This window comes from Triturus cristatus, chromosome 1_2 (genome assembly GCF_964204655.1).
Source record: "Triturus cristatus chromosome 1_2, aTriCri1.1, whole genome shotgun sequence".
Lineage (NCBI taxonomy): Eukaryota > Metazoa > Chordata > Amphibia > Caudata > Salamandridae > Triturus > Triturus cristatus.
Window position 1 is genome coordinate 78,393,213 of NC_140580.1, and position 25,571 is coordinate 78,418,783.

General features: G+C 43.4%; 1 protein-coding gene across 7 annotated transcripts in view; it reads left to right on the forward strand.

Annotated features, from left to right (window-relative positions):
- LOC146866836 (scavenger receptor cysteine-rich domain-containing protein DMBT1-like) overlaps positions 1 to 25,571 on the forward strand; it is a 434,615-nt gene that overhangs the window by 253,258 nt on the left and 155,786 nt on the right. For all 7 annotated transcript variants that reach the window (XM_085601880.1, XM_085601907.1, XM_085601925.1 and 4 more), the window contains 2 exons: positions 15,275 to 15,313; positions 18,322 to 18,639. In XM_085601880.1, coding sequence (XP_085458006.1) covers positions 15,275 to 15,313; positions 18,322 to 18,639 — 357 coding nt within the window. The remainder of the gene's footprint in view (positions 1 to 15,274; positions 15,314 to 18,321; positions 18,640 to 25,571) is intronic.

Here is a 25,571-nt window from a genome sequence, read left to right on the forward strand (position 1 = left end):
ACTAAGTGTCATGAGTATATAGGTATGTATAGGTTAATTTCAGTTTTGGTACAAAAGATAAATAAATAAACAAATAAATGAATGTCTTCGCAAATTTTACCACAAGATATCTGTGCACATCGGACCATGTAAATATTGCTGCTTCTCTATACATATGAGTATTTATACAGAGGGGCTTACTCCAGCCACTAAAACTTTACCAAGTGTTTTGTGTACATATGTATGCATAAGCTAATTTCAGTTTTAATACAAAACCCTCTACGCCCTTCAACCTTTGCCCCATCAATCTCCGCTCTTCTACCAAACCTCTCAGACTACTATAAACTCCCAAACATCCTTCTCAAACTTTGACCTCCTTTTAAGCGAATTCTCCCAACTACGAGACACGCAGGACCACTAATTATGAAAACAACATACTGCTTCCCCTTTTCTAATTCATTCTCATCATTCAATGCCTACTCTAAACTCTAATAAACACATAAGAAATCAAGAGCGCAAACTTAACACAACTAATCCACAGGTGAGAATTGCACTTATCACTAATCCACTAACTATTAAACTTAATCTGGGATTTAGGAGTAGCATGTTACTCACCACAAAGTGTTTTAATGCCTCGTCGGAGGAGGAAGGCGCTATATAAATACAGTTAATGATTACAACTACAATTACATACCTTCATTAATACATACCCACACTAATACAATTAACCATCTACAGTACAGACAAACATATTTTCTACATAGTTAGAACTGTCAGCCTGAGCCTTAGCCTTGGTCTTCCCCCAAACATTTTGCCTACTTACCTACAATTTTATATGGATTTCATTTTGTTGGCCCTAGGACTGTGCACTACTACTCACCAGTGCTAAAGTGCTTGTGCTCACTCCCCTAAACATGATTTGATTAGCATATACCTAATTGCCATATTTTATTTATGTATAAGTCCCTTGTAGAGTGGTATATCATATACCCAGGGTCTGTAAATGAAATGCTACCAGTGGGCCAGCAGCACTTATAGTGCTATCCACTTATGCAGTGTTGCACTACCATGTCACCTTGGTATTGAATTCCCTCTGCCAAGCCTTAAACTCCCCTTTTATTACATATACGTCACCCCTAAGGTAGACCCTAGGTAGCCCATAGTGCAGGGTGCTGTGTAATTAAAAGGTTGGACATGTACTTTCAGGTTTTCCGTGTCATGGTAGTGAAAATCTCTTCTTTTACTACTATGACGCCTACCCCTCCCATAAGATAACATTGGGGGTTTCTCAGTACATTTAATAAGATGTAATCTCTAATTTGGGAGAAGATGAATATGTCATGTTTCATACGCATGAAATTGTAATGTTAAACCGTCATTAATGGGAAAGTTGGATTTTTCATTACAATTTTGAAAATGTCACTTTCAGAAAGTTTGTACTTTACTGTCCTTAGCTCTTGCAGCCTGTCTTGGGTCACATGACTGGCAATAGCAGAGAGTTTGACTTTGTGAATTCATCCCAGACAGTTACACAATAGTCCTCAATGGGCCACCTGCTGTCAGGATGGGGGCCCGAGCTCAGCTCAGCCCCACTTACACATGAACGGCCTGTGCTCTGCCTTCAGAGAAAGGGCCTAATAGCCCAACATTATCACTGCAAACAGCATGGAGCCAGGAAATGGGGGTCAGACAATTCCATGCACTTCAAAGATCCTTTCCAGATACTTCTTCCACCTTCCAGAAGAAGGGCACCAGGGTATGCCAAGAATTTACAATGCAATGGGTGTTATTGGTAATCACAACGTGCCTTGAGGTCACGTGTGTGCCCCTCTAATCCAGGCACGCTGCATGCTCTGTGATTCTCCCTAGTTGTGCCAGTTGTCTTGACTACACCCTTTTTCTACAGTCTTCTTTTTTCTTTTTGAGGGTCTTTGGATGGTTTCCTAGGTCCTCATGTGAATTGATGTTTCTATGGCAGTGTACCGAAGGGTATCGGAGAGCTGGTCCACAGCCCCTGTTTGTTTCTGATGTGGCTGTGTCCAGTATGGGCTTATTACCTCCCAGACTGTGTCTGTATGGCCTTGTGTGTGTTAGCTGATCGTTAGGCCAGTAACAGCAGGGAGCATATCTCTATATCTCGAATGGAGCTCTGATGGATTTTTTCAGACACTCTTTTTATGCTCTCCCTTGGACCATATATTATCCAGAAAATTTGGCACTGCTTTGGCAAGGGACTTCTAACGAGTGATATGCTATTTTTGTTGTTTTGGAGGGACATGACACAGTGAGCAGGCTTTTGGATGTTTGGAAAACTTTGAGGGAAAGGAGGAAGCAGAATATTGCTATTCGCCCGATACGGGTAATGGACTGGGAAGGCTGATTGTTCTGGTGTATTCCCCTACTGACTTGGCACCATGCAGTGCTTCACAATCTGTCGGATTTTGTGTGTATGCTATGGAGGTTATGGCATCTGCATCATTCCAAGTGTGCGGGGATCCTGGCTCCCGACACTGGAACATCACTTCATTTTGGAACTGAATGGGGGGCCTCCATTGGGCTGGAGGCCTCTGGTTTTTTGAGGGTGCTGCGGTTGGAACCACATGCCATGAGAGAATTTGGAACTCATCCCATTATGGACTTGAGTGAGGGGACCTGGGTGCCTACTTTTATGCACCGACCGGGGAGCTGCCTTGGCCCCTCTTCAGACTGCCTTCTCCCCGGGGCATGGCTAGCCAACCCTGTCCTGAGGCGTCAGCAGCAGAGTGGGGCCTAGGCTCCTGCAGGAGCCCGAATGGCAGACTAGAGCGGATTCATGATCAACAAAACGTACACCAGCTCTGAGTTTTTCCAAATGCACGAAATTTTGTTTCACTGCTCTTTATTTTTCAAATTAATTTTGTAGTGTGTGTGAAGTGGCTGTTTCACTTTGGGGGTTTGAATTTATTGCGTTTTTGGATTTTGCAATTGTGAAAAGGTATTGCCTCCCCAGACAGTTACCCCTCTCTGCCTTGGTTGTGGCCACAATCCTTTCAGGGCTGAGTTTCCTGCTGCTGCTGTTGCCATGTGTTTGACCACATGATTCGTGTTGCGGTGGTGCAGTGGCAGTCTGATTTCCCTGTGGCTGAGTGTAAGGTGCATTTGAGTTATCCTGGGCTTAGTTTTTTGGATGGGGATTTTGCGGAACCTTCCTTGCGCTCCTTGATCTTTGTTCATGATATGCTTTTAAGTGGCATCGGTCGGCCTAGTGGCCCATTCTGAGGCAGTAGTAGCATTCGCTAGAGTTTGGCTGCTGCATACCTCACTGACCTCTGCCAATAGGATTGGGTTGAAACCCTCTGGGGCTCTTCAGTGGGGCCCTCTTCAAGACTGATGCCATGTGCAAACTTGTGGCTAACGCAGCCCCCTCAAGGGCAGTTTTTTTCAATTTATTTTGACTATCGAAAAAGGTTCTCTCTGTGGGAACAACCCCAAGGCTGCCTTGCGACTACTCTACTCGGTTCAGACCCATAATGTAGGCAATATGTCAGATTTCTGTCAGAGGCAGGGCGCTCAGGTTAAATTTTTGCTATACTTTCTAGTTTGCCATATGCCAAATGCTGGGACTAAGGATCAGATATAGTATCCTTCCCACTGAGAGTGGCTTCAGGGTGGACTTCCACCCCGCAGATTCAGCAGAATTTCCAATCAACTGTGCATCTGCTCACCCTTTTTGCTAAGCAGATTTGAATCTGTCCGGGTGCAGTCTGTTTCCTTCGGCTGCAGTCGGGTTTGAAGCACCAAACTCTTCTATCTGGCTCACAAAAATGTTGCTCGAACGTGAATTTACCTAGAAAAAAACGAAAGACAAAGGGCATTTGGCAAAGCAGAAACAGTTGGTTCAATTAAACACGTCGGCCGGGAGAACATTTACAAAGTCGGGGTCTGAGGGCTGTCTCAAAGTTCAATTTATCAAAGCACAATTATAAATGGTTCTTGGAGGATCATAAACAATTCAGTGATCGTTTTTAGGAAAAGGAATGCAGGTCTAGCCATGGAGTCATAAATTAGTCCTACCTGATAACAAATGCAGGTGGGTCTCGACCATGCATGGACAAATGAGTGCCAGTAGGTAACGTGTCCAGATGTTGGGCATGGGAAGCGTGTGATCACTGCGTGTGCTGTGTCCTGATTGGCTGAGTGCTCGTAACTTTATGAGGCATATAACTTTATGGTGTTTTGGGAATGCATGCACCCCTCCTGCCATATGTGGTTTATCGGGGCCAATCTCCCTGGACCCTTGTGGTGTCACTGTCCAGCTGTGGGATTGATCTCAGTTTTTCCTGTTCACGCGTTCGCCTACCAGCTACGTGCCACCTCACCTGTGATCTGTCAAACAGTTGCCTCAGGCCTAGGTCACAGGGCCTGCCTGACCAAGTATTTCTGACCCTGGGGTGATGGAGAGGTCAGGTCGAGTGATTAAGACAATAGTGATGCAACTTCATTTTCATGTATCATTGCTTAAATTGACATCGACTTTTTCAATATTAACACCCTTATTTCCAGCAGTGCCCCTGTCCTGCAGAGGTTCAATTTGGGATTGATGTGTATAAACTAATAAGTACTCATCCATTCAGGGTACATATCGTGATACTGTTCTGAGAATGGTGCTAATGTGGGAGGGGTATAAACCTTTTGTTGTGATATACCAGACGTAGCCGAGTTGTATCTTTGTAGTTTCTTTATTAGGTCTTAAGTTACAAGTTGGTTTCTATCCATTGTGCTTTGCACGCATGGGTTCGTATTCCATCCTCATCGCCAAAAATATGTTGTGATGTAGCAGACATAGTTGTATCTTTGTAGTTGCTTTATTAGGTCTTAAGTTGGTTTCTATGTGAAGCAGCCCCACCAGGAGCAGCCTGCCTGCTGCTCAGCCCATCTTCAACTGACACACCTCACCACTCAGGCACCCAAATATTCCGATCATCTCCATCACACCAACATTCCATTCAGAACACTCTCACTAGCTGAGCAGCTAGGAGCTAGTTAAGAAAGGAGTAACATGAGTACATAGGCAGGATATTACACCTTTGTTTTTTCCTAAACTGCTCTATCTCCAGTGCATACAATAAGTATAGAAATCTCATCGTTTGTTTATGAGCTGTAGACACCAAAGCTTCGAAACACATAGCCACAGATGCCTTTCTGTTTTTCTGAGGTGTGCTGCGCGCCGTTTTCAGACAGTACAGCTTGCAAACAGTGTGCACTGTTTGCCTCTTGTGTTTTTGAGCTGTTCTATTTAATATAATGCACTAACTCTAAGAAATATTGGGTTAAATTGATTCACTCTACACACTGCAAGCACATAGAAACAGGCATTCGGCTCTTCATTGAGCTATTGCATCCATTCATGATGTGGCCCCAGACCCCATTCATCATTGCATAGCTTTTCCGAGTTAAGATATGCGGTGTCATGGGTGCAATTTGGGAAAAACAAATGCATTGACCACTGACTTGTATGGCGTTTAGAACAGAATCTCGATAAGCCCTGCATGTTCTCTTTCAAATTCCTGGCATTACCTGTAATTTGAGCACATGTAGCATCTACTCTGATGTGTGAACCTCAGGACTGAAGTGGTTGGCTTAGAAGACACATCAGTAATTTCATGATGACTAAGAAAGACATAGACTGTTTAGCCCTCATTTCAAGCTTATTATAGAGCACGACGACAAAAGGTTTCTGTGTGTACAAATTCAAGGGCAGACAAGTTTTGAGGTAGTTCCTCGTTGTGAGAAGGGTGGGTTTGGGTCTAATATTCAGGGTTAGAGAGTTTCAAGCAGAGTGTTACGGCACCCTAGATGTTTTTAAGAGAAGTACTTACTGTATTTTGAAGTTATTTATTTCTGATGGTAATGAACTTTTCTTGCATTGACTGGGCCTTGTTCATTGGTACTTTTCTAGGTAGGTTGTTGAGCACACATATCCCAGACATATGTACTTTAATGACTAGCCTGGGAATATATCAAACCTGCAGATTCTTAAGTTTTCTGCCTGTGTCGTGAATGGGGCATTCCTCTAATTTAATGTGCTCATCTGTTTAGGTTGAGAATTAGCCATGCTTTATTGATAATGTGGTTTTCTGACTAAACTGTAGATTGCAAGCACCTCTATGGCAATGTGCTCATATTGTTAAGCTGTGGCTTCAGAACCCCTGTGGTAATGCACTGTAAATACTAAGCTGGGGATTGAGCACGTCACTCTGGCAATTTGCTTTTGTGGTTAGAGTAGGAATTGAATGTGCTCCATAGAAACTCACTGTTCAATTTAAATGAAAGATTGGGCGTGTCTCAACTGTAGGCAGGATTTCTCAGTGAATTGAATGTTCGCCTATGACAAATGCTTTGATCTGTAAGTCAAAAGTTTGAATCTTGGCAAATTAGATGAGCTTTCCATCTTTGCGAGGTAACTAAAATATGTTACATGAATTGGTAATTAGTAATCTCTGTTATTTATAATACTTAGAAACTGTGGAGTGCTAGATAAAAAAGACAGAAGCTCTTGTGGATTGTCTGGGGATTGGGTAAGTTCCTACCTTAATGTGCTTTGCTGGTAGTGGAGCAGGTCTCTATTACATGTGGGATAAAGTACCCAAATCAATATATTACAAAAATATTGCAAGTAACTAAAGAGATCTGTGACATTATATAGCAGGCGACTGTAACCTTTTGTATTAAGAGCTACTCCTGATCAATGAAAATCAACCTGATCTACTAATATTAATAGTATTTTAATAGTGACAACAACAAATAAGATTATATTAGTTGCCACCATATGCAAAATCACTAGATGTCATCAACTTACTTCATAAGGCAAGATTGCCAGCAGTAATGTAAAAGCTGCTTTGTCAGTGTGGAATGCCTATTTGTATGTAATGCATAACAGCCATGCCTGCAATGCCCTCATCACAAAGGAAGTAATATGAGTAATAACTTTCCCCAGTGCATCACTGTTAGAAATTGGGTTTCTGGTTAGTAGAGGTATGCACCCTGTCCAAGCAGGAATCACAATCCTAGCCAGGATATATCACAAACACACCCTAAATTAATCTGTGCTCACCCCCTGGTAGTTTGGCACAGAGCAGCAGAGTGGCATTTCTTGTAGCAGCACAACAGTCTTTCTTCTGGGCAAAGTATCCCTAGGTCCAGAAGTGTATTGAGTTGGTGATGTCAACGGTCCAGTACTTATACCCAGTTGTGCCTTTGAAGTGGGGGAGAATTCAAAGAGAGGCCTTGGAAGTGCACAGAGTTCCTGCCCTGTTTCCAGACTCACTTTGTGTGTGGACAGAACACAACCTATTTAGGTGTAAGTGGGGCAGTGCTCAGCCTTGCCCCCATCAAGCCAGTTAATGGCCCATTAAGGTCCATCAAGTCACACATAAGCTCCCATTGTGTGTGGCTGTCTGCAAATAGCCCAGCTGCCACCCACCCCAGAAGTATAGTCAGAGACAGAGACAGTCACCAAATGGCTAAAGTAAGAAAATGGCAACTTTCTAAAAGTGGCCTTTGGAGAATTACAATTTAAAATTCAACATCACCATACATTGTGATTTTAAATTGAGATTCCAGAGACATCAGACTTGGGGGTCCAATCTCTTTCCAATTAGAAACAACACTTATAATATGTAGTAAGGGGTTCCCAATAGTATCCTATGGGAGAGATAGGCCTTGCAGTAGTGCGAAACAGATGTAAGAGTTTTCCACTTCCAGGACATGTAAAACTTACAAAAAATGTCCTACTTTTTACATACACTTCAACCTACCCTTGGGCTGTCCAGGGCCTACCTTAGGGTTGACTTATGTGTATTAAAAAGGAAGGTTTGGGCCTGGCAAGATGGTTAACTTGCCAGGTCGACATGGCAATTTCAAAGTGTATACACAGGCTCTGCAGTGGCAGGCCTAAGACATGTTTAGAAGGCTATATAAGTGGGTGGCATAATCAGTGCTACAGGCCCACACATAGCATTTGATTCACAGGCCTTAGGCACATGTAGTGCACTTTACAAGGGACTTATAAATAAATTAAATAAGCCAATTGTGGATAAGCAGATGTTACCATGTTTTAAACAGAGAGCACATGCATGTTAGCACTTGCTAGCAGTGGTAAAGGGCCCAGAGTCCTAAAGCCACCAAACAAGAATTCAGCAAAAAGGGGGGAGGTAGGCAAAACATTTGCAGAAAGGGCCATTTCCAACAATCATGATTTAACGCTGAGATATCAGCTTTAAATCTATCTTGAAAACTGCAGAGATTTTCTCCAAATATCATCTAATCAGTTGGAAAATACACACACTTTCATCTTGAATTTTGGTGTACATATATTAGTTAAGCCAAACAAAAGCTTCTAATTTAGTTGGCTGGGCTGCAAACAGGCCAGCAAATCATAGGTAGCTGAAGAGCTACCAGTAGCTCGTTAGCTACTTGTTACAAAAACGCCACATAAAGAGGAATGAGCTGAAATGCCGAGTTGCTTTATAAAATCATGGAACGCCAAAGAGACTTTCAATATCCTTAAAATGTGCAAAAGAGGGTATTTTAGTCTTTATAATACATGGTCACACAATTACGTTTTTTCGCAAACCACTTAAATCCTTGGGGCCGTATTATCAAGAACGGCGATAACATTATCACCGCATTAGCCGCCGGAAACTGCCGCTAAAGCGGCGGTTACGGGCTTGATAATATGCCCTTGAGAATTCCAATAGAAGCCCAGGTTTGATGTCCCTTATACCAGAACCTGGGCTTCTATTGGAATTCTCAAGGGCATATTATCAAGCCCCTTATCGCCGCTTTAGCGGCAGTTTCCTGCCGCTAAAGCGGCGATAATGTTTGCGCCGTTCTGGATAATATGGCCCTTGGTGTCTTAATCTTTCATATGAAAAAAATTGTATGGTTGCAGACATTAAAAATAAAAGTAGAATGTAGAGTGAAATGAAAGTTAGTAATTTGTCGTGCAAATCAGCTTAAAAAAGTACTGAGGCTCAGAATGTGGATGAAAATGCAAATAGATTCTGTTTTTCTTGTAAGGTCCTTTAGTGTGCAAAATATACATGTTGCAATAAATACATCCATTCTGCTCATCACTGTTTGATTTAGAGAAATAAATCACAATAATGAACATTTTCATTTTTGTTGCGGTTACAATGATGCTTCATAACTGCTTTCACAATGGCCGCTGGCTGTGGCAGGAGGCATTAAAACGCCACAGCTCGACTGTATCAAAATATTACAGATGAGCTGCTACGTCATTTCATTATTACACCGGTTATATTAAGAAAATTAGAAATGGGCATTTGTATAGGGATGTTCCCATGTATTGCAGAGTGTTGTTTTATTTTTGAGTGGGGTTTGAGCACACCCATATGATAGTCTGGGGTTTAATCAGGGGCGGCTCCTCCATTATGGCGGAGGGGTGTCGCCCCACTGCTTTCTCGCAGTGCAAGAAGCAGAAACATAAAATGGTAAAACTACCATTTTATGTTTCTGCTTCTCGCACTGCGTGAAAGCAGAAGTGCCTGGTTGGAGGCAGGCGGGTGGGTGGGTCTGCTGGAAAGCTGGCAAGGCGTGGCTAGCCTAATGCTGTGGGCCCTGACTGTTTGGTCGGCCCTCTGGGGCCGACCAATCCAGTCAATGCGCACTCTCCCTTTTCTCTGTGTAGGCTGCATACAGCCTACATAGAGAAAATGGCATCCCCATAGGCGCCCGGCCATTGCAGCGTTGTGATTGGCTTAGGGGAGGGGAAGGAGGCTGCCTGTGGAAAACGCAGACCTGGCCAGGAGCTGCAGGAAAACGCGGCACCTGGCCAGGAGCTGCAGGAAAACGCAGGACCTGGCCAGGAGCTGAGGCGCCGTGTGACCCGGGGTAAGGTAAGTTTTATTTAATTGTAATTAAACCAATCCCGCTCCCCCCCCCACCATCCAGTCATGCAGGCCGTGACTGAATGTCTGTATCTTTGGGCCAGCTCCATCAGTACAGCGTTGTTGGCACTGTCCACATCATACGGCTATTTCCTTCAGTGTGCACTTAACATGCATTGTGTAGTCTGTGCACTCCTAAGAGACAGGGCAACTCGGTGAATTGTGAAGATCACTTGCTCTCACAGGGCGCATGCACGGTCTGCTGCCTGCCTACCCCAGTGAGCACAATACAAGTCTTCAGTAGTGCATTGTGCAATGACATTCTTAGTATGGTCTCTGCCCCGTCAACATCACAGACGTGACCCTATGACAGTGCCTCCACGGTGCTCTCAGTGTGCACTCTGCAAGCATCATAACATCAGTGCGCACAAACATTACTGCTTCCCTCGATATGAACATCACATGGCCTGACCTTGGTGCCAGATGCCCTTTGTGAAGAATGTTGCCCTTTTCTCACGAGGATAAGTGCACATCAAGGCGCCTAAGTCCTCTATGTCGACATCAATGCCTGGTAACCTCATTACAGTGTGCACATAACAGGGAGTGCGTGCATCCCTCATTGCGTCAACAAGCCTCGGATCGTCCATGTGCACACACCAGGGTATGATGCACACATTAGAGAGAGGGCAGCGACGGTTCCCCCTCACATGAGTGGAACCTTCCGCTTAGTGAAGCCACTTTTAGAAAACAGTAACTTAGTGCGAAGTCAACCAATACATACATCTTGCGGAGGTATGGTGGGGCTCACTCCGTTTAACCAAAACCATATGACGTGTGACCTGTGGCTTTCTTTGGTGTTCTTCTTTCTCATCGTCTCCGTTCCTCCCCCTTTATCCTCACCCTTACACCTCACTCCTCCTCACAGTTAGGAAGAGTGCTCCTTTCCTCGCCCATTTCCTTATCCAACTGGAGAGAGTTCGCCCTTCGCGTTCCCACCTGCTGTTGTTGACTCAAGGGTTCTGCGTTTAGTAGATTTCCGACAATAGGCTTTAAAACCGTGACTAATTTGTTCTAAAGCAAAAGGCGGGAAAACATTTCCCTTTACACTTTGTTTAGTAACAGCCCGCCCCGGTGTGAGGAAATCTGGAGAAGGAGGGAGTTTATTGGGAGTGACATTAAGGGAAAGAATCGGCCTAGAGGAGGTGAAAGGGGAACCCTGCGAGGGTTGCCAAGCGGGGAGTCTGGGCTGGGGTGGGGGCATTTAGGAAAGTATGAGAGCAGAGGAAAGATTTAGGATAGGAGAGCCTATAACATCTGAGCACGAGGTTTGATGAAGAACGCGCTTGTCACGCTAACAAGGCCTTCGATTTACACATGACCTGACATGAAAGCACCCTGACTCACATGACGAGGTCGTACATTTATCACCGGTGGCTCAGTTCCCTTTCAGAGCCCTCGGTATATGAAATGTCAGTGCCCGGATGTAAGCATTGCTAGTTACAAGGGAAGGACCTAGGCGAGTGTCAGCTTGGTTTGGCAGTTAAGTAAAGACAGGCAGGGGAAACCAAGTGATTTTTGGCAGTTAGCCGGAGCGGAGTTTTAGTTCACAAATGTTCACACATTCCTTGTATGTTTTACAATTTATATACCTTGGCAGGGACATGCTGTTTGTGTGCATTACCGCTGGTGGTAATTGATTTAAGTCCGATTGCACCCCAGGCCAAAACTCTCTTAAATAATTCTGAATATCGGCGCTTAGCAGCACTTTCTCGCAGAACATGGCCCTGAGTGTACTGACATGTTCTCCCTCACCTGCGGCGTCTTCAGTGCGCTATGTACGCGGTGGGTGTGTGGCCAGAGGGGTGACTGGTGTGCGAGTGGTCTGCGTGTGCTAACTGGTGAATGCGGCAGCAATGCCCGAGTTTAGTAGGAGGTAAGTAGTTGTAAAGTTTATGAGGGTGCCGTGACTGCACGAGGACGTTCATTGTTTCCGTGTGGCTACTCCACCTGTAGAAATAATAACATGGGAAGTCATTGCTGTTAGATGCAGGCATTTTTTACACAGAGAACTACTTGAAATGCATTCATATTTTCAGCAATTTTTTTATAATGGCATTTGTTGCATGAAAACAGAAAATTAATTTAAGGAAATACTGTCATCATATTGATATGCAGCACTGTACAGTCAATAAAAGTATTTATTGTATAGTTAAAACCATTACAAGTGTATGTATCCGTGTGTTCAAAAGTTAATATGGGCAAATGATAGCATCAGCACATGCAAAGATTTTCCTATAAAGCTCATAAAAATTGGCAATTTCTTAAATGATAAATAATTCAATCGTATTGCTTTATTAACCTTCCTGCTTTCTCAAATTTGCTTGAAAAAGTACCATTCTTCCACTCTTGTAAAAAGATTCCTGGTGGGCCTAACCCCCCCCGAGCCCCCTGTAGGTTATTGGGCTGGCTTGCTACGCTCGCTTGCCGCAGTGCAGTACAACAATAAATTTACAACTCACCACTTTCAAATGTCACCAGCCGCCACTGGGTTTAATGAACCATTGTTGGAAAATGGATTATTAGTAGAGGCAAATGTATATCTGCCACTGGCAATAAGGCCACTAACACCGTATATGGCTCAGAATAGGTCTTAGAACATTATTCCTATGCTCAACCCTTGGTAGCTTGGCTGTGAGCAGGCAGGCTCAACTTCAAAGACAGGTATGTAAAGCATTTAAAACACCATTTCAGTAAATAATTCAGACACAATAGAAAATAAAAATCCAACACCAATTTATAAAAATAGAAAATCTTTAAAATGACACCTAAATGACAAAAATCCAATACAGGGTAGCAGAGATATGCATTGTCAAAGATTTAGCAATATCTAGCACATAGAAACCTATAGTGGCTTATAGGGACATCTGGTCACGATAGACCGGGTCAAAGTCAAAGTTTCAGGCCGACCGCGGTGTAGCCCTGGGCGGCTACCCCTTGTGGTAGGTCTCGTACACAGTTTTTATCTTCTGACTTAGAAACTTTTTGGGAGATTTTCTTCCCGGGGTCTCTCGAAGCTCTCAGCCAGTCCGGATTCGGTGAGGCTGACACGCGGTTGAAGGCAGGCGGATGGCTTTCACGGTTACTCCCCGTCACCTTTTCTTCATTCAGACTTAGAAACTTTTATGGAGCTTTTTCTTGCAGGGTCCCTTAATGCTCTTCACCAGGCCAGATTCGGTGAGCGTTCGCCGGCCTCGGATTTCTTCTACTCCGAGACAAACTCTGGAAGTAGGACCTATGGAGCTTTTTAGCGGGGCAAACCTGACCGACAGGCCGGCTCGTGGTTGAAGGCAGGCGGCTTGGCTGACCAGGTTGAGTCGGTCCCCTATGGAGCTTTTTTCTAAAGTTGCCCCAAAGTTGCTCAAAATTTCTTGAACTTCTCCCTGAAGTTCCCCAAAGGGTCCCAAAGTGTCTCAAACTCTCTCCAAGGGTCTGGAAGCTCCAAGATGGTCTTTGAAAGTTGAGGACTTCAGTTGCCATAATCCACTTGGACCAAAACCTTACAAATCCACTGGTAGTTCTCCAGGTTGAGGGTTCTTGGTGTTGATGTTCCAGGTGAGCTCTGATAACTGTAGCTTGCAGGGAGTCCACTCTTTAGTCCTTTTACAGCAAAGTATTCCACAGGCTGTAGTTGCAGTTGGTGTAGAAGGTGCAATCTTCAGAGTGCAGGGCTTTAGAAATGCACATCAAACTTGCAGCATGGCCGTCTTGCTTTCTTAGGTTTCAAGCAGCATATCTGAGGGGCTCTGCCCTTCTCAGATACTTATTCCAAATTCTCTGGGTCAAGGAGGAGGTCACTCCTGTCCAATGGGCTGCTGGGTACCACCCAAAGGTCTGACCACTTCCTGCAGAGTGTGGCACTATTTTGTCCCAGAGTGCACCAATTCTTCCAAATTCATAATGGCTGATTTTCCAGCAGGGAGAGAAGAGCTGGCTAAACTCACCTCTACGATGACTAATCTCCGTAGTCTCTCCCCCTTGCACCTGCTCATTCCTTCCTTAATCCTAGCATCTGGCTGGGGTTCAAGAGGATAGGGTTGTAAATGACACTGTGGTCCTCCCCTTCCCTTGAAGTCCATTGTTTATGACTCTTCCCCCTGCTCTGGCATTCCTGTGCAACAAGCCACTGGCCTCCCAGCAGAGCTGTTCAACCGCAGGGGCTCTTTACCACCTCTTCAAAGAAGCCTGGCTAATCCACTTAACTCTGACCAATCAGGACAGACTACTGGAAGGCTGAATCTGGGCTTACAAACAAGAAAGTCTTATAACTTCTTGTATGTACCTTTTAGGAGAAATTCAACAATGTCATATTGTTGAGTTTATTAATACCATCTGGGAAGTCTTTGAATGGGACTTTTGCCTTCTCCTATCACAAGTTATTAGTTAATAACTTTCTCCTAGGTTAACCTATGTGACAGGGAGTTTGCAATGTGAAAAATTACTTGGGCCATATTTTATAAGTACTCTGCCTATATCTACAGGACCCCCCACCCCTGGTACACCTAGGGGAGACTTTAGGGGTTCTGAATATGCAGAAATATTGCAGATCTTCCCGCCACAGTGCTCCTACCAGCAAAGTCGATTTTGGGCAGGATTGTATCACAAATGTGGGGAGTGAAATGTGCAATTTCACTTTACCCAGGGCATATAAAACTCATTTTATAAGGGTCTACCTTATAAATATCAGGACCCGCCCCCAGGACACCTAGGGGAAAACCTGGGGGTACCTAATGGGCCCAAACATTGTAGGTTAACCATTTTAAAGTGCTCCAAACACAAAAGTCAAGTTTGGGCACAATATACTTTTTAAAAGCAGTCTTGCAGCACAGGGCTACTTTTAAACTAACCTCAGGCCCAGCTGTGATCACATGCAAGTGCAGAAAAACGGCTGCTGGCCTCTAAACTACCATGCCCTATTATGCACTAGGGCCCTATGGGGTAGGTCATGTCAACCACAGGGGTACCTCAAACCCTTATTGTACCCACGTGTATGAAGGTGTTTTCACTGTATTCTAAGTGTTTCTCAGCATAGCCCTGGCCCTGGCCCTGGTTACGCAGAGCCCAGGGTCAGTCAGAGTCAGTTACCACGAGTACCAGTCAGCAAAAAGTTGGGGGGTGCCAAGGGCACAGGATGACTTTACAACAAGCATCCATGTCAGTGCTGTCACTGGGGGAAGGGGAGGAAGGGTTGTGTGTTCTATGCATGCCTATGTACTGACTAACCTCGAGACTATGGACCTACTGATATGGTGACGTCCTCTTCTGGTGATACTGTGTGCTAAATATCGCAGGGCCTAATGGACAGTACTGTCACTTGCTAACCTTGCACTTTTCTTTTGCTGTCGTAGGTTCCACGGTCTCCGGTTCTGGGCTTGTCCAGCATGACGGTATGATATGTTTAATTCTTCCTCCTTCTCCCATGTTAACTGCAGTGTAATTGAATGTGGAAGTTGTACACGGGAGAGGCATCGTCTCAAAGGAGGGGCCTTTGGAAATGTGGCAGTTGGGCCGAAGGACATTGTTCATGCTGCTTGGAAGGTCGGTGGCATTGAAGGATGTGACACTTTTGTCGAAGTGTGTGGCTAGACATTGCACAAATGAAAACATGTTTGGGATGTGTGACATAACAGTTGACAGTCAGCTTGTGCATAAAAAGAAAGAAACATGTAACGTGTGAAAAAGACGGAGGATATAAGCACACTACTCTGTATCGAGTGGATAGTATGAAGTATCTGCTAATAAATATAGGTGCCACTGCATAGTTTTACACTGATATCTGAGGAGGGACTTGTGACTAGGCTAGGACAGAACTTTGAATACACCAGAAATATTGAAGCAATTTTGGTCATTCTAATTTACTCTAATGTGGAATTACTGATAACTACACTATGACTCCGGTAATGCAGTTAAGAGTCATTCTGGGGAACAATCCTACCGTGAGAGAACATTTAGTAGGCGCGAGTGGCTCCTTCTTCTCGCTTTTCATGTTCTGCTGTATTTAGCGCTTTTTTTTAGTGCAAAATGCGTCCTTGCTTCCATTTTGGAAGTGAGGAGGCATTTTTGCACTAAGAAATAGTGCTAAATACAGAATTACTATTTTCATGTAATTCAAAGCGTAACTCCACGCAATTGCACTCCACAGAATTGTGCGAGTTACCGCCCCCTACTTATGACAAAAGTAACTCTAATGCACCCGACCCACTCAGCTATTCAGTTTCCTAACTAATAAAAATCATCAGTTCACATAAAATGCCTTTGATTATTAACTGAATGCTGGTCCAGTCTAACCTGTGCTACTGAACGGGGGGTGGTGAGACCTGAGATCCTATCAAGTTACTGCTCTAATATTGCACTTTTTGGATAAGGTTAGAGTCACAGCGAGAATCTTGAGGAAAATCACAGAATTACATGTTTTATTAATGTTACAGTAGGAGGCCTCCCGTAGCCTTTCCCTTCCCTCACTTTTACTGGTCACCATTTATTTATTTTACTCAATAAAGAAATGCTTACCTTTAACCTTTTTCTATTTTCTATTTATGTATTGACAGGAATTGGTGCACTGCGTCCACCCCTGAACCTAAATTGCTCTCTTTTTTAACTGTAACCCTCCCACTACTATTTCCTTTTTATGTTTAACTGTGACCCTCCCCATACCATATACTTTACCCTTCTGATTTTTTTTTAAGCCCTACAATTTATTCGTTTTTTTACTTATTTTTGAATGTTTTTGGTGTCCCGATTTATTACTGTGAGATTTTTGTACCCAGAAGTAATTACACAGAGAAAAGGGCACACCACCTTCAACACATTCTTGCATTGGGGTGGAGGGGAACATCCACAATTTATAGATAATTTAATTCACGGACGGTAGCTTTCGTCTCCTTGCTGGCAATAAATGAACCTTCATAATCCAAAAGACTGGCTGTAGGGTCACACCCCCTGTGAAGCGATGCACTATCGCTAATTGAACACAGACCGGCATATTCGGCTTCAGCCCAGTGCTTTCTGAGGCTATGTGTCAATCAACGAGGGCGCCAGCCACCCTTTCCCATCTTGTGTGCGGGTCAGATTAGCAAATCCCACTGATCTCACCTCCTACTGTAATAGGATAGGAAAAGGGTGAGGCTCAGAAGAGGCTTAAAATGCACTGTGTCTCCACAGTGATGAATGGACTCCATGAATTTGGGAGGGAGTTTTGCTCTCAATAATCTGTCTACCTGCTCTCCCAAAAAGCCTCGAACTGCTAATGAGTCCTGGCACTCCATTGCCTGCCTTGCTACTCTTGTCCCTTCTACAACTGCAGCAACGTCCTGCACTATGTAAAAGTGAAAAAGAGTACCATCTCGCTCTGTGCAGCTGGTGTTCATAAGAGCACGCACATGTGAAATGGTGCAGGAGAATTTTTTAAGGAAGGTTATTTGGAAAATAATATCTTGTGATGGCTGAGGTGTTCAAGCAAACTTTCTGCAGCTTTCCTCAGCTTTCTTACACAGTGCTCGAGACCGACACAAAACACCAGCGAGAAAACTCTCCAGGTTTAAGGGACATATACAGATAACGATTTTCTATTATTCTCATTACAGCAATCTCTCGAGCTCTCTGCAGGAAAGCTGAGGCTGTGTTAATGAAAAAAAATAATGTCAGCTTGCTACTGGGATTATCGTCTAAATTGTAAAAAAATGACCCTTCTAGAAGTAGATCAGTTGTATGGGTTTTGCCACGTATCATCATGTTTTAGAGATGGGTGGCTGCATGGATGCATGCATTGATTGGACGGATGGTTGGATGGATGGATGGGCGGACTGGTGGCGGTGTATATGGATAGGTAGACGGATCAGCAGACACATATGTTGGTGTATAGACTATTGGATGGAGAAACAAATAGACCAACAGGTGGATTGACTGATATACATGTGGTGATGTGTCCACAGAGAGATAAATGAATGGAGGAGGTATAGAGATATTTGCATTAATTTATTGGTTTCCTTCCTTGGAAATAAGTCTAGATCTTAGATCATTCAGGAAAAAAGTGCTGCAAACGTTAGTTTAGGAATGATACCTTTATATCTCTACATGCTGCTTGCCTGCTTGCAGCAAATGTAGTACAAGCGTGGGTGGCAAGAACAAAGCCACCTTTTGGCAGTGACCGTCACCAGATGTTACACGGAATTTACCTCTTGCTTCTTAGCTGCTTCAACCATTCCAAAGCCATGGCCATTTTAAGTAGCTTCATTTAGACCAAATTTCTTCAAACAATGTTTTTATTTATTGCCAACATCACCCCGGGAAGTTGGCAATCAACCAGTTAAAGGCCTTAGACGTTCTTCTTGTAGCATGCGCTTTCTTACTCTTTAGTTTCCTAACCTGCAACACGTTTTCTTGTCTGTTTGGCTAGCGGCTTTTCCGAAGATCCGTATGGCAGGTGGAAGTGGCCCGTGTGAAGGTCGTGTGGAGGTCAACACTGAAGGAGCCTGGAAGACAGCCTGCCATGAAGGATGGACAAAGCCAAATGCTGATGTCGTTTGCAGACAACTAGGCTGTGGGAATGCCAATATGCCGGATGCTACATTTCTTAGTGATGCACCGCCTTCGACGGCCCTCCTGGCTGGATTGTCCTGCAAGGGGACCGAGGCCTCCATATGGGAATGTCGGCAAAGTGCAGCGAAACAAACTACCTGTGGCCAATTAAACAAAGTCCAAGTTATATGTTCAGGTATGTTCTATGATTACTGCAGATAAAAACCCAAATGCATATCATTGCCATATGCTGTCAGATGGTAAGAAATTGGTGGGCTTTAAATTAAAGGTAATTTTGTTGTGAAAGTTATGAAATGTACCTTCTGTTAGCATTTACGTTTGTGGAAGAATACAATTTTGTTGCAAAAAATGTTTTGTGGCAGATATTTCTAACAAAAACATTCTATTAGGAAATTCTCCCACTTACTTTATTTTTTGCTGATTTTCAGACTATTGTTAGTTGGCTTTTCATGTTTAAAAAAAACCCCATACTTCAACAACTTTGTGAACATGTAGTTAGAAAAAAACATTGTCATGAGATCATGAAGAGCTTCAAAACCTTTCTCAGTATTCCTTCAAATGCTTAGGCATGTCCTATGAGTAATGCAGTGTGGAAGATATAAGTGTCATAAGCTCAGGTAAGTGGAATAACTGCGACTATGAGGAGACTTAGTTTAGGAAAGTGCTGGTGCTGCTGTCCCAGGAATGCCTAGGCATCAAGAGTTCAGGTATTTCCAAGCACTGCTGCCACAAGAAAGGTGGGGAATCATAGACTCAGGTACGTCCTACCTCTACGGCCACGGAAACACATGGACAGATTGGTTAACTCCGGGCACCCTCAGGTGCCCTACATAATAGAGCCAAGGAAGCATAGCAGGAATCCCTCCAGCTGCATATTAACCGAGGAATGCAGTGCTTCATTTTCGGTATTTAGATTCTACTCTGCAGTATATATAAAACATATTTACAGAAACACAGTCACTGGATGATGTCATCAGTGATGTCATCAGTGATGTCATTTGAGATGTCATCAGTGATGTCATCAGTGATGTCACTGACCATGTCATGAATGATGTAATATGTGACGTCATCAGCAGTGCATTCCGGGGGCGTGAGTTATAGTTAGCTCAACTAACTATAACAGCGGAATTTCTCTGGTTTTGTATGAGTGAAACTTCCAACTAACTGTTACATCTCTGAAACCTATGTTTTTTTCAGTGAATTGCTAAGGTTTTTTAAATGCTAATTTCTAACTATAACATCCCTGAAACCTATGTTTTTGCGTAAATATCAAAGTACTATTGTGCTATTTTTATCATTAAAAATCTTTTCAAAGTTTACCACTACATACAATAAAATAAACCGGAAAACTATTATGTAATGTAATGTATTTCACAAATTACACTGTTACTTTTTAAACACTACACCATACTTTAAAACATACATTACATTTTATTTTCCCTTTTTTGCTGTTCCCAGATTCCACTTAACTGCACTATATACAGTGATGTCAATGTAGTATCATCATGAAACAGTGGGGAAAAAAAACAATCAACTAGATTGTAAAAAAAAAATAATGAGTGTAAAACATTATTTTCAACTTCTGTACCTATGTGTTCCTCCTTAAAAAAATTAATTACATCCTTCTTCTACAGGATGTCTTTTATTTAACTCAACAACATTTTCAAAATGTACACAAATTTACATCTCCTACAATATTGTGGTAAATATTTCGTTACCGGTACTATTTTTTATGCGGTAAAGTCTATCAAGAATAACTCAGTAAATATAAGAGGCAGAATCCGTGGTATTAGAGGGTTTAAAATGCTTTATTCCTATAAAAAGGAAGACAATTCGAATTGTGGGCCTTCTATTCCATCACCACGAAAGTTCAGGAAGGAAGGGAGCATATATTATTGACAGATAGGCAGTTTTATAGAAAATACATTACAGTAAAACAGATGCAAGAGGCGTAACAGCTGATAAAAGGTGCATACGTAGCTAATAGAGGGCGTAATTCAAGAAACGTCATTAAACATGATGTCACAAATGGGTGGATCCATAAAAGAATCCTGCAATGTCAGCAGAAATGTTTGGCAGAGATGCGCACGCAGCCGCATGACGTGTGATTGACGTGCAACTAGAGGGTGAAGGGGACTTGACATTTAGCTCTACATGTGGAGACAGAAGTCTGGGGTTATGTCAACCTAATCCCAAATCATATCTAATATCCTATGTTTAAAGAACTGTGTTATCCAAAAGGAAAGGTCTCTTAGTATAGAATCTTATTCTATACTGACTATACTGACTGTTAGTGCGTGTACAAGCGTCTAAGTGTCTACACTAGATGCGAGGGGGTAGGAATATTCCATGGTAACGGGGCTATGAATTACTTGCATGAGGACAGCGAGGCCTGGCCCCTTTGCACGATAGCTGGAGGAATGTTTACCTAAACTACTAGACAGGAATGCATCGGATGAGGAACGAAGGAGATAATCTCGAAGGTGAAATACAGTTTTTGGCAGGCGACAGGCTGGATCAGGCACCGTTAGCCGCGCAGGGAGTAAGACAAAGTTCATGGTCACAGATGCAGGCTCAGACTGGAGCTTTCAGAGGCAGAAGGCAGGAAAAGGCTTGATGACAGAATTCGGGCCTACTCGCCTGAATCTGTGAAATGTGGAAAGTGAACCATATAAAGTCGGTGGCCTTTCATACTTAGGAATGGAATATCTGACCCATTCATGGCGGATCTGAAAGAGGACATGTTGACGGTGGACGCACATATATTTGCGTCTTCAGAACTGGAGCAGGAGGGAACATACATATACTTAAAGCATGTACATGGAGCCGTTGGGGTCTACGATAGGGGACATAACTGATCACAAAATTCATATTTCCTCATTCCCTCCTTGTCCCCTTCGGACCCTCAGGAGATATCGATCTTCATCAATCCATCGATCTGTTCATATAGCATCATTTGTTCTTCTTTCTTCTTCCGGGATCTCGAACGAAAACTTGGATGTGGGATACACGAGGTGGCACACAGACCACAAATCGCTGGCCCACATTGTAGACATAAGCAGCAACTGAATAGTATGAGAAAGCCAATACCTAGGAAGGATAATATTCTCCATCCCCAGGCTGACAACACGCCCCAGAACCAACCGGACCAAGTCCAGGTGCCTGGACTCTGGTGTATCTGGCTTACAATCTTATGAAGGCGAGTTATGGCCTTATATACTGACGGCGAATTTTCTGGTATGAAAATGCAACAACTTGATCCGATGACCCTACAAGCTCCGCCCCTATCGGCCAGGATGACGTCAAGGACAAGACGGTTTTGAAGCACAACAATCCGCATAGCAGACTGCTCTTCTGTTAAATTGCCTAAGGCGGAAATAGTTTCGTTCACTACTGCTTCAAGAGTTCTGGTTAATCTACGTATCAGCTTACTATTAGTGACTGTACCTATATAGGGAAAGAATCCTTTATTGAAATCTGTGTATTTTTCCCATGCTGTTTCAGTGTAATCGACAATTGGGAGATCTCTCTGTTGTCTATTGTGTACTAAATGGGTATTTCTATGATAATCAGGAGGAGCTAGGAAAACAGGTGGCAGAAGGAATGCTATGTAACAGGTACCATCCCAATCTAAAGGTAGACATATATATGCGGTCTGGCCACATATGAAGTAGGAATGATGGGAAGCTCTAAATGTAGACTTGCCTTGATCACTGAATTTTATTACAGTGGTGCATTTACTGTGGCCCATGTGTATGGAACCATTCTTTTGTATACATAATTCCCCTTTTACTGGGAATACTGACATGGCGGGCAAGATTGGTGTAGCTTCAGATTCAACGTTCAGGATCATGAGGTTAAGTGTAAAGTTACCTAATCCATATACTTCATTTTCTAGATCAGTTCCTGTTCTTTTGGGGAGTCCCTCCTTGTTAGGGTAGCAGACTTTAAGCAAAACTAGGTTCAGGTTTCCCCATACCCAGTTGTCTTGATAAACTGCGGAATTTGAATCTAGGGTATTAATCAAACTAAACCATGCTCCACAGGAGCCATTGTGTGTGAACGGATAGGGAAAGAGGGGCAAAACTCCCTTATAGTTCTGATAGGGAGGGAGTCGGCCACATATCCAACAATTTGTGGCATTGCTGGTTTGATGGGAATGATGTAACATACTAATGAATGTGTTGTTGCGCAGCGCAAATCTATAGGACAACTCATGCGGAGGAAATTCACTAAAAGAATGTTCTGCAGTTATATTGTAAGCATGTTTAAGAATAGGGTAATACATGTGCAATAGTATGCTAACAATAATGATCAGAAGACTTAGAAAAAACAAAATTAATAATGTTACTGTACAGTGACTACGAAGTGATTTACAATACGCATGTTTTTTCAGCTGCATTCGCTGATTTCTTTCTCTATTCCGGTCTAGAGGATACATGTCAGAGACAAATTCAACCGATTCACCTTGGAGAGGACTTAAACAATCAAATTGTCTGACCTACTAGACCTCAATTTTAGTTTATAAATTTCTGAGTTCGATTGCTCAACCAAGGGGAGCTTTGAGTCTGTCTGTGAGGGAATACAGGGTTGTGTATCTACACTGGGTGGTAGTCCATAAAATTTCTTGATATGACTCGAGTGCAACCACCCTTTCCTTCCCTCGATTTTCACGGCTGTCCTTGTGGTGAGTAGAACCAACTTCGGTGACTTCCACCTAGGATCCAGTTGGGTCTTCCGATCAAAGTTCCTGACCAGTACCAGGTCACCAGGAACCACGTCATGGGGCTTCACCTCAGTATTATCGGGAAAAGCTGCGGATACCTGTGAACGACAAGATTGTAGTGCAGACATCAAGGAAGCCAGGTAATCTGTCAGCATATTACAGTCAACGTCAGTGATTTTACGGGGTATAGGCGTCCCCCACATATTTGGTGGTCTACCGAAGATCACCTCATACGGGGATAGCCCTGTTCGAGAATGTGCTACCATTCTCATGTAAAAGAGCGCAACTGGTAAGGCTACTATCCAATTGACTCCTTTTTCTCTACATATTTTGGACAATCTAATTTTCAAAGTTTGATTATGGCGTTCTACGAGACCTGCTGCCTCGGGATGTCGGACACAGTGGAATTTCCATTGGTACCCTAACAAAAGGGAAACGTGTTTCATTAGTTCGGATGAGAACGGCTGGCCGTTATCTGAGTAGACAACACGTGGTAAACCGTACCGTGGGAAGAATTCTCGAACTAACTGTTTGGCAGTAGTCGGGGCAGTGTAATCTGAAACCGGGTATGCTTCTGTCCAACGGGAAAGAGCACAGACAACTACGAGAACATATTTGAATCCTCGACATCGTTCCATCTGGATATAATCCATCTGGAGGACTTCAAAAGCATGATCGGGAGTTTGAAATCCACCCTGCTCTACGGGGATGCTTTTACCTGGATTAAACTGACAACATATCATACAGGTACGAACTTTTTGTTTAGCTGCTGCTCGTAAGTGCTTGTTGAACCAAATGTGTTGAATGCTGTCTAGCATAGCTTTCTCTCCTAGGTGTGCTGGACTATGTATTGTGTTAATGATAACTTGGACCATAGAGTCGGGAAGAAACCATATAGATTTTTCCTTCGTCATCCATCCCTGATCTGTTTGGATCCCTCCTAATTCAGTCCATTTCTTTATTTCTTCTGGTGTAGCATGTGTCTGTATGTCAATTACATCAAGGGTGGGATCCTTAACTGTCATGCAATGTGTTGACGTCGGAACTATTGTCTTTGTCATGTCAGTTGTGTGAGTCTGATTCTGAGCAGTCTGTTTAGCTGTTCTGTCAGCTAGGTCATTACCCTGAGAAATGATATCGGTAAGTTTTGTATGGGCTTTGCATTTCATAATCGATATTGCAATAGGTAGATGAATCGCATCTAATAGGGCTTGAATAAGGGGTCCGTGCTGGATGTGGGCACCGTGAGAAGTTAAATAACCTCTCTCTCGCCACAGTACGCCGAAGTCATGGACGACTCCGAATGCATAACGTGAATCTGTGTATATATTGACTTTCTTATTTCTGGCTTGAATACAGGCTTGTGTCAGAGCGATGAGCTCTGCTGCTTGAGCTGACAAAGTGTTAATACGATTTGTTTCAATGACTTCAGTGTCTGTTGTGACTGCGTAAGCAGCCACTAACTCTCCTGTACTTGTTCTCATACATGACCCATCTACATACAATGTCAAGTCTGGATCTGACAAAGGGATATCTGTCAAGTCTTGTCTGGGTTTCGTCGTGATAGTAATAATTTCGACACAATCATGTGCCAATGGATCTGTTCCGCCCACTGGTAACAGTGTGGCAGGATTTAACGTATTGCAGCGTCTGATTTCTATGTGTGGCTGAAACAATGTCAGTTCGTAACCAGTGAGTCTCGCTATAGTCAAGTGTTGTGTTTGTGTGCGGTTCAAAAGAACCTCTACTGCGTGTGGTACTTGTACTGTCAATTGATGTCCTAACACTATGGCATCGCTTTGTCTGATTGCTAAAGCTGTTGCTGCCACCGATTTCAGGCACGCAGGAAGAGCCTGAGCTACGGGATCTAATGTACTAGAGAAATAAGCACATGGTTTGTGTGATCCTGCTTGTTCCTGAGTGAGTACTGACAAAGCAGTACCTTCGCGTTCTGTAACGAAGAGTGTAAACTGTTTACTGTAACATGGTGTTGCTAAAACAGGTGCTTGGCATAAAGCTTTCTTTAAGCTTTCAAAGGCGTGTGTATGTTCTTGAGTCCAAGGGAAGACAGTCGATGTGGCTGCCTCCTGTGTTGTCAACTGGATGAGTGGTTTTGCTAGAAATGCATATTGAGGGATCCACTGCCTACAGTATGAAGTGAGGCCTATAAAAGCCCGTACCTCCTTTTGTGTCTTGGGTGGTGGCATGTTAGCGATTAACTGTATGCGGTCGGATGTAAGCTGCCTTCCCTCCTTGGACAGCGAGTGCCCAAGGTAAACAACTCACTGGACACAGAATTGCAGCTTAGAAGGGGACACCTTGTGCCCCTTGTCAGCCAGAAATTTTAAAACCGTCAGTGACGCTGTTTCACATTCATGTTC